A 10,481-nucleotide genomic window follows, 5' to 3' on the forward strand; every position below is an offset into this window, starting at 1 on the left:
AGCATTAGTATTAGATTCGTCATCTTATTCTTTAAATTTTGATTAATATGTAATTTTTTTACTTTTAACTAATCATTCAAAATTTAAAATCTACATTAGATTAATCATTACACTCTCTATAATAATAAATTATTATTATTTTTATTTTATTTTTATAATCTTCAATAACTTCCAACAAATTATATTCATTTTTATTTTCACAATCCAACAATCTATAATATAATAATCTCAAAAAATTCTTTTAAACTTGTTATAATTTTTTTTATATTTGAAAATAAGAATAGATTTACTATAACTTATAGTTTAGATGAAAATAATTTAACTAATTTAATATGGATTAAATATAGGTGATATTTATTAAATTTAAAAATAAAAATATATTTAGTTAATCAATGTCAATACTATTAGCTACGATGAAGGTTGGAAAGTACCGATCAGCGGCGACAAGTTCACCAGAAAAATTATGCAAAGAATCTACAAGAAACATGAGGCTCTGATGCCATCACGTAGAAATAGGTAAAAATTGACTTCTATATTTGAATTAATAATATATATGTAAGTCCAAGAAAGATGGCTACCTATTTATATATATATATATATATATATATATATATATATATATATATAGTATAAGGAATAAGTCCTAATGAAATATGAAAGTAAATAAATTCAATATCTCATAATTTCCTAGTCAAGATAATATTCTTATAATCAAAATAGTATAGATCAATAGAATCAAGCAAGCCATCTCTTGCACAGGGCGTTCTATAAATAGCCATGAAGATCAAGTTCGTTGATAGTTGCAAGCTAGCTGATCCCATAACGCAAAGAAACACTTGGTTTCTTATCCTCCATATTCATCCCAAAGAATAATCCCACCAAAAGACACGTTTCTTATCCTCCATATTCATCCCCAAAAGAATAATCCCACCAAAAGACACTCATATCCATGGATGCATCCAAGTCTACGGAAAGTTCCGGCCAGAAAACCATCAAAGACCAAACATTATCAGGTCTTGGAAACCTAGTGAGGCTCCTCCCGACGGGGACAGTCTTCACGTACCAGTTCCTCAGCCCTACCTTATCCAACTATGGCAATTGCAACACCTTCAAGTACAAGTTCCCCACCTCCATCCTCGTTGGTCTCTCTGGTCTGGCTTGCTTCTTTTCTACTTTCACCGACAGTTATGTCGGAGATGACAAGAAAAACCACTATGGGATTGCAACGTTGAAGGGTATTTGGCCCTCGGCGGAGTCCAAGAGCGTTGACTTGTCGGCCTATAAGCTTCGGTTTGCCGACTTCGTTCATGCCTTCTTTGCGGTGGCTGTGTTTGGAGTCGTCGTGCTTTTGGATCAAAATACTGTGGAGTGCTTCTATCCGGTGTCGGCTTCCACTGAGAAAACTTTGCTCAAGGTGTTGCCTCCTGTTGTTGGTGCGGTGTCGAGTGTGGTTTTCATGGCTTTTCCTAACAAGCGCCATGGAATCGGATACCCTAAAAGTAGTACCGAGTCTTCGACGGATTCCAAGTCTAGTACTACTAGTACTACTACTGGTACTACTGGAGCAGTATCCCCAACGACAGAAGTCTAAATAATTACGTTCGAGTGTGGTTTTCTTTTACCTTGTTGCCTTGTTTTCGTGTGCGTATAAATTCCCATGTTTATAAGGTTAATTTGATGGATTCTAACTTAATTTGTTGCATGGCGTCAGGCCATGTTGTAAAAGCTTGTACGTGATCAATCTTCACAGGATTTTCAGTTCGCTTGTACGTGTATGGCCGTTTGCGGAGAAATATTCTAGATCAGATCAAATTAAACCCTTTATAATTCTTGTGGTTTGTGCATGGAGAAATACCTGGCCTTGATATGAGAAAAACCCAAGGAAATTAACTTCATGTTTATGGTTATAATGTATTTCAGCTTCTTCTTTTTCTTCTATACGTACTTATACTTCTTTTTCAGCTAGCTACGTCCTACGTACGTATTTTCTAATGGGAAAGATCATGATGGTGTTTATACGCGGTAACAATGATCATGAAATGAGAAATATTAATTAGAGGGGTAAGACTCATGATCTCCAACAATCACCTAACAATAACATATTTTAATAACATTAATTTAAAATAATTAGAATAATTCAGGATATCTACCAATTAAATGATCATGATCTAATAAACTTGTCATGATGATTTATACGTACTACCTAAGTACATATATAATATTCTTCGGCCGTACCAATTAAATGATCATGATCTAATAAACTTGTCATGACGATTTATACGTACTACCTAAGTACATATATAATATTCTTCGGCCGGCCATATCATGTATTTAACAAAAATAATAAGGTGGTCATGAGTTATTTGAATAATCTATTGGCGTAGGATTGTTATGATTTATCTTATATTGTGACCATTTCATCATGTCTTATATATATATGGAAGTCCCAATTAGACATATATGAAGTACTGGTGAAGACGCACATGATGATGATGAATATTGATGGATCTCATGATATTGTAGCTGCGTCGATCGAGATGATCAATCGATCCTTGAAAATGTTTTATCCCACCTCATTTGCATTATCAAAAGAGGACATATCTATGGACAAGATTAAATATTAGTCAATTTTCAATAAAAGTGACCTCAAAAAAAGTGGTAGGCCGAGCTTGTTAATGTTCCGTAGTGGTCCAGTGGAGGCGCAAGTTGGTCACAAGGGTTATTGATGAAAGGGATCGATCGACATGAACATGGTCATGACACCCCGATCGATCGAGGCGGCCAGGAGATTGTGGGACTAACTTCTATATATATATACAAATATATATAGCAACCAGAAGAGAAATAGAAAAGAGGAGATGAGATCCTCATGGAGGTGTCGGCCATGAACTAGTCAAAGTGGAGCTCATGATCATGGGCTAGCTTCAGGTGCAATACCATAATTAAGTGGCACATGATGAGGTTCACGCGTTAACATAGATAGGATTTTTAGATGATCGATCATCTAGTGGCAATCATATGGTGTGTGTAAGTTGGTGACCGAGGATAGACAACTATAAAAAAATCTATACAACTTCTGCACATCATTTTTTTTTTAATTTTTATTTTTTTTTTCTTTTATCAAATATTTAATATATGAATAATAAATAAAAGAATTAAATTATTTTAAAAAGAATAAACTCAAAAAAAATTTAAATTTTAAATTTTTTTTAAAAAATGTGGTGTGTGGAGGTTGGAGAGGTTGTGTAGCATTGCTCGACAACTATAGTTTGGCCCCGTTTGGATATAAAGCTCATTTCAACCCATCTTATCTAATTATTATAATTTTTCTAAATTATTACATAAAATAAAATAAACAATTCAATTTTTTCAAATCTAAAAATAATAATAATATAAAAAATAATATTTTAACAATATTTTATTTAACTCTTAACTTTCATCTCATCTCAGCTCGTTTGGATACAAAAACAATCTTATATCATCTCATATAATAAACAATTTAACAATTTCAAAATATAATAAACAATCCAACACATCCACACAAAATATAATAAACAATTCAACACTTTCAAATCTCAAAACAATAATAATATTAAAAAATAATATTCTAACAATATTTTATTTAATTCATCTAAAATTATCTTATATCATCTCACATCATCTCGCAATCCAAATGAGCACTATCCAAACTGTACGGTAACATATATTTGAGTACTTCTAACAAAAATAGAGAATAGAACCCATGCACCGAAAAAAAAAAAAAAAAAAAAAAAGACTAGTAACGGTCAAGTGTGGGCCTGTGGCTGATAGCGATGTAAAAAAAAAAAAAAAAAATGGAAAAACAGATTGAATCGAATCAAACCAGTCTGTAAGTTGTCCGGTGCAATACCGGTTCTTAAGAACTAAAACAGGTCATAGATTAGTGCGGTATTGACTTTTATATTTTAAAAATTGGTTTAAATCAAATTAGACCAGTACATATATTTATAAATTTTTACATTATATTATATATATTATATATTAAATTACTAATTAATATAATATGAAATTCTAATTTTATTATTCAAGTCTATTAATCTTATAACATAAAGTTAATCTAATATATGATATAACATAGAATTAATATTATAATTTTTAATATAACATTTGATATAACATATAAGTTTTAATCTTATAATATAAAATTAATATAATATAAAATTTTAATCTTAAACATAAACATAAACATTAATATTAATTTATTAATATAAACTTACTTTTGATATATATATCAATGATAAATACATTTTTGGCATAATAAATTATATAATATACATATATTCTTTTTGTAAATACATTTTTACACATTTGATCATAGATCTTCATATAAAAAGTCTAAAACTTATAGACTATAGTTTAATTCAATATTATATTAGTATGTGTTAATTATTATAAAATAATGTACTTATATTATAATATAAATAGACTAATATTTTAGTATATGTAACCATCATATTATTACTAACATAGATAATTTGTGAAACTGAAAAAATTGGACCAAACCGGACCGAAACTAAAAAAACCGAAAGTCTCAATTTTGATAGTGAATCAGTTTGATATCGATTCTTAAATTTTTAAAATCAATATATACCGATTCAGGTCTAAAAAATGTACAAAATCAAATCAAATCAGACCGATTACACCTCTAATGATAGAGGGGAGGGTGTGGAGGAGGAGAGACTTGAAGCTCCTCCCTTCACCCCATAGCTAGCCAACAATGGACCTCATGCAGCCTTAATAGGAACTCTTTTTTTTGTTTTTGACTTTAACTCACGGTAAGAATTGAGTCTAGAAGGAGATGTCCGACTAGCCTGTGGATTACCGAAGGATATATATATATATATATATATATATATATATATATATATATATATAAATAGTTAAAGACTTTTCTAAAAAGAATATTCTTATTAAAGTTAGACCTATTCAAATGAACAATGAGGCTTTAAAATTTTGTAAAAATGAAATCTATGATTTTCTTACTAAAAATATTATTAGGCACAGTAAGTTACATTGGTCTTGTACCGCTTTCTAAGTTTAGAAAAATGCTGAAATTGAGAGAGAGACTTCTCACCTAGTTATTAATTACAAACCGTTGAACAAGATCTTGAAATGGATTAGGTATCTTATTCCCAATAAGAATGACTAGATCCAAAGACTTAGTGATGCTTCAATTTTTTTCTAAGCTTGATATGAAATCTGATTTATGACAAATACAAATTAGTAAGAGTGAAGAGAGTCTTCATCCATGGCCACCATTGTTTTCAATGTAGGTAATAGGGGTGGGCAGCGGGGCCCGCCCCACTGCCCCGACCCGCTTCCGCCCCGCACCCGTGTGGCAGGGCGGACCACCCCGTCCGCCAAATGCGGGGGCGGGGTCACCCGCCCCGCATCTGGCGCTCTGTCTGGGGGCGGGTGCGGGATGGGGTGGACACCCGCCCTGCATAGTTACTGTTCATATATATATATATATATATATATATATATATAAAAACTATGCATGAAACGACGTCGTTTCATGCATAGGTTTTTTTTTTTTTAAACCCAGGCATGAAACGACGTCGTTTCATGCCTGGGTTAATTAGAAATGAAATCCCCCCCCTCCCTGATTCCCTCCCTCGCCACGCTCTCAGACTCTCACTTCTCTCTGTCTCTGCCTCGGACTGCCTCCTAATGACCCACCAGCTCCTCTCGTCTCTCCCTCTCTCTGAGTTTCCAGCGCCACACCCAGCTACTAGCGTCTCCTTCAACGTCGCCGTGCGCATCCGGTCCCTCTCTCTGCATCTCCGTCACCGAAGATCCAAAGGTAAGAAACCCTATCCTATTTTATTTTTTTGTGATTTATATTTTTAATGGAGATTGGAGGAAGGATGGGATTTATCGGAGATGGAGGATGGGAATTTGTGAATTGTGTGTTGTGGAGCTTAGATTGTGCATGTGTTTTGGTTTGAAATTTGAATGAGTCCGTGACATAATGCATGTGAATTGTGTTTGTTTTCTCATTTCTGTAATTATTTCGAATTGGATTGGATTTGATTGTCTCTAATTAATTCGGATTGAAACCCCTAAATTAATTTCGGATTTCATACAACTTAAATTAATCTAAAAAATATATCATACAACTTAGTGGTGACACGATAACTCATAACCCCACTAGTAATTTGCAAACAAAATATTTTAGATTTTGTAATATATACATATATAAAATTTATAGTAGTGTCACAACTACTACTTTCTTACTTAAGTTATAGGTTATAAAATTTATTTTAACTAGCAAGGCTCTTTAGATATTGCATAAAAATAAAGGTAATATTTGATTTTAGATGTTATTTTATGAAAGTTTCTGAACAAGGAATTCAGTCTCTATTCATGTTGATGAAGTTAAAAACCTTTTGATCACAGAAACCGACAGAACATAATGTATAAACAGGAAATTGCATGCCATTAAAATCTGGTTCGCATCTTTTAGCAATTTCTTAGAAAAATAAAGGTGTGAAAATTAATTTTGTGTGTGTATATATTATCCTCCAATACCTTATTCTAGACTAGTAATGCTAGATATAATTTATACAAGTATACTAAGGATTTTCTTTAAAAAAAATGAGATTCATCATTAAAAAAAAATATTATTCTTGTAAGTTTCACATTTACTAATACTACATTTACTAAGTTTCACATTCTTGTAAGTTTTTTCTTTAAAAAAAATACACAAGACTTATCTACTCTAAATATCATTTTTCAACCTATGCATAATACTACATTTACGAGAGTAAAAAGAAAATTATTTTTCATTATCATCTTTATAATTATTTTTTATTATTTTAAAAATTATTTGATGTTATATTAAGAGATGAAGATTTAAAAAAAATAAAAAATAAAAAGACGTCATTTCTTCGTTAATATTTTTTAATTTGTTGGATGTTGACTTTTCTACCTAAATTAATTAGTATTCATTAATTTGATTTCAAATTTAATACTTATAATGATACATGAGACGGCGTCTACGGCTACCTCCGATGCAGTATGACTTTTGTATTAGACTCACCATTGCCATGGTTTGCATAATTTCTCCCCTAATTGTTTTTTGCATTTAAAACTTTGTTTCATTTTTATAAATTTTTAATTCTAATTTGCTTTATTTTTAACTTATTAATATTTCAGGTTTTTTTACTTATTAACTTTTATTTTTTAACTTATTGATTTTCAATCTCACAGCAATCGACATTCGACACAACTCGGTGAACTCACAACTACGGCTCCACCCCAAAATCAATTTTCTTAATTTACAATTATTGTAATGTTTCTACAATAGTTAATTATACAATTTGTAATATTTATTTTTTTAGAAGAGTTTGTAATAGTGTAATAGTTTATTAGTTCTCTTAATTTGTATAATTGTAAACTATTTATTTTAGCATAGTGTCTTACTGCCTTAGTGATAAATATTACTTAATTATTTAATAGTTAAAACTTAATATCTACTTATCAAAAAAAATTTATTTCTTTTCTGTTTTTAAATTTATATTTTTTTTAATCTAAATAATGGGTCCAAAGTGGCCCAAAACGAATTTTGGGCCCAAAGGGACCCAAAAACTGATTCTGAGCCATTTAGGGCCCAGAAAAATGTAGGCCCAGTACCATATGCAGGGGTGCGGATGGGTGGGGGTCCACCCCCACACCCCGGGTAGCAGACAGGGGACCCCGCCCCCGCCCATGCGGCGGCGGGGTCCGGGGAAAAAGATCCCACCCCCTGCAGATGCGAGGGAGGGGTGGCCCCGCCCCGTAGGGGCCGGGTATCACCCCTAGTAGGTAACTTTGTTACCGTAGGACTCAACAACAACAATTACCCTTTCTGGCGTAAGCAACTCTTATCCTTGGCTGAGAGCTAAGACCTAGTCGATCATCTCCTCCTTGAGGACTCTACCCCTCTAGGATTTGATAGCCCTCTTGATGGAGCATCAGGCTTAAGTAAACCAGAACAAACACCAGTTTACCTTCAGTGGCACAAATATGACTGCTTACTAAGAGGGTGGATCATTGACACTCTCTCGAAAGAGGCACTTGTCCTCGTTGTGGGTTTGGACTCCACCCACCAAGTCTAGGTGTATGCCCATAACTCTCAGGAGCGAGAGTTTCACCTTACTCAACAATTAACATACATCAAGAAGGAATCCATGACGCCCTTTGCAGATCACCTCTGAACCTTCAATGGCTTTTGCAACAGCTTGGCTTCAATCAGATAGCCAGTTGCTGACAAGATGAAGGTGTTTCCCTGTTGAACAACCTCGGTGCCTGCTATGAGCCGTTCACCACTTGATGCTAAAACCCTCCATGTCGTCCTACGCCGAGAACCTCCCACTCTTCCAAGGGTATAAGATTCGCACTTCTCTTCATGATTATAACTCATCCTTTGCTTTCTATGGACAATGGACAAGTGCGCTAGCCTTTAAGAACCACTGTGGTGGTGGCCGAGATTTCACCCTGCAAGCCATTCGGCCCAAGAGTCTCACACAGAGGCTCCTTCAAGAGCTCGCTCTTCTACACGTGAGCCCAATGATCGACCCATCACCACAAGGCCCGTGACCTACCAGACACCTGTCAAATCTGTGGTTGTGATAAAAAAGGTCATGTTGCTCTTAAGTGTTGGAATAAATTTAATCACTCGTTCCAGCCTGATGATATTCCTCAAGCATTGGCGGCCATGATGTTGTAAAATCTTTCTCCTGATAATGAATGGATTGCAGACACTAGAACATCTGCCCATATGACAAGTAATCCAGATATGCTTGAAAATTTACGTCGCTATTTTGGTATTGATGTTGTCATTATTGGCATTGGTAGTTCTCATGCTATTACACATATTGGTGATACATACATAAATAATGGTGCCACTAGAATTAAGTTACATGATGTTCTTTTAGTGCCAGTACGTGCAAAAAACTTGTTATCTATTGGGCAACTTATCAATGGTTATATGGTTATCCCTATAACTGTGAATTTTATAGTGTTAGTTTTGTTGTTAAGGAACGAGAGACCAACCACGTCCTAATGAGTGGACAACAGAAGAGTAACCTTTACACCTTATCTGCACCTTATGAAGCACACTTCTCCACTCGTTTCCAGACTGCCTCTGAAGACCTGTGGCATCAGCGTTTGGGGCATCCTCAAGTATCTGCTATCCAAGTTCCCAAATCCAAAGGACTTATTCAAATTTCTAGTACTAATAAAGCCCAGTTTGTTTGTGAAAGTTGTCATTTAGGCAAACTAAGCAAATTTCCTTTTTTACTTTCTTCTAGTTTAACTCATGCTATTTTTTTATAAAGTTTATTGGCCCTGCCCCTGTTATTTCTATTGGTAAATTTCATTACTATGCATGCTAGGTTGATGCTTTTCTAAATTTATGTGGTTCATTCCGCTCCACAAAAAATCTAATTTTTTCTCGACTTTTTTAATTTTTGAAAAATATGTAGACCGTCAATTCAATAAAAAAATAAAAAAATTTCAAACCGATGGGAGTGGTGAATTTGCTAACACTCAGTTTACCTCTCATTTAAAACAACAAGATATTATTCATCAGTTTTCATGCCCCCATACCCCTAAACAGATTATCGCTGTGGAATATCGTCACCGTACTATCCGTGAACTTGGTATGATGATGATTTTCCACAGTGGTGTTCCAAAATATTTTTGGGTTGAAGCCCTTACCACTGCTGTCTTTTTAATTAATCATCTTCCCATTACTACTCTTAATTTACAATCACATTTTTCAATTCTTTATGGAACTTTTTCTGATTATTATTCTTCACGTGTTTTTTGCTCAAAATGTTATCCATATACTTGGGACACCAAGCAAAATAAATTTAATCCAAAAACCTTACCATGTGTCTTTTTAGGCTATAGTGATCGGCATCGTGAGTACAAATGCTATCACCCACCTACTTGTCATACTTACATTTCTCACCATGTTATTTTTTATGAACTTAATTTTCTTTATAAACATCTTGGGAACCTTCACCTACCCCCACCCACTGACCCGACTTTGTCTATATTTGACATATGGGTCCATAAAATATAATATTATTTTTTATAATTTTAAAATTTTACATGACTATGTTAAGGTTGATATGGTGACTACTGGATCCAAATTTCAACGAGCAAAATTCTGATCAAATATGCCCGCTTATAATTTGATCTGGACTTCTGATCTTTTTTCTCTGTTGAATACATAAACTCGTTTCTTCAAATCTTTAAAACAAAGCCAGAACCAAGAATAATATATAGCTTAGATCAGCTTAGAACCAATTCCGCAGGCTTGTTTTGGTCCATAGAGTGAATAACTGTTTGGTCAACCCTTGAGAGCCGGATTTATATAGAATTTGACAAAGAATAAGTAAAGCCTGGCCTATCTATTAGGTCCAGCTTGAGGCACTATAACCAGAGAC

At 33.7% G+C, this 10,481-nt stretch overlaps 1 protein-coding gene across 1 annotated transcript; it reads left to right on the plus strand.

Annotated features, from left to right (window-relative positions):
* Window positions 1–730: 730 nt before the first annotated feature.
* LOC109005924 (protein DMP2-like) lies at window positions 731–1,895 on the plus strand. Its single transcript, XM_018985019.2, has one exon. The coding sequence runs from the start codon at window positions 950–952 to the stop codon at window positions 1,589–1,591; it is 642 nt and encodes a 213-aa protein (XP_018840564.1). The 5' UTR covers window positions 731–949; the 3' UTR covers window positions 1,592–1,895.
* Window positions 1,896–10,481: the final 8,586 nt, after the last annotated feature.

Source organism: Juglans regia, chromosome 12, assembly GCF_001411555.2.
Source record: "Juglans regia cultivar Chandler chromosome 12, Walnut 2.0, whole genome shotgun sequence".
In the NCBI taxonomy this organism is placed as follows: Eukaryota; Viridiplantae; Streptophyta; class Magnoliopsida; order Fagales; family Juglandaceae; genus Juglans; species Juglans regia.

What these genes read in the sequence shown, in the direction of transcription:
- LOC109005924 (XM_018985019.2), top strand. Translation starts at nt 950, where the DNA reads ATGGATGCATCCAAGTCTACGGAAAGTTCCGGCCAGAAAACCATCAAA.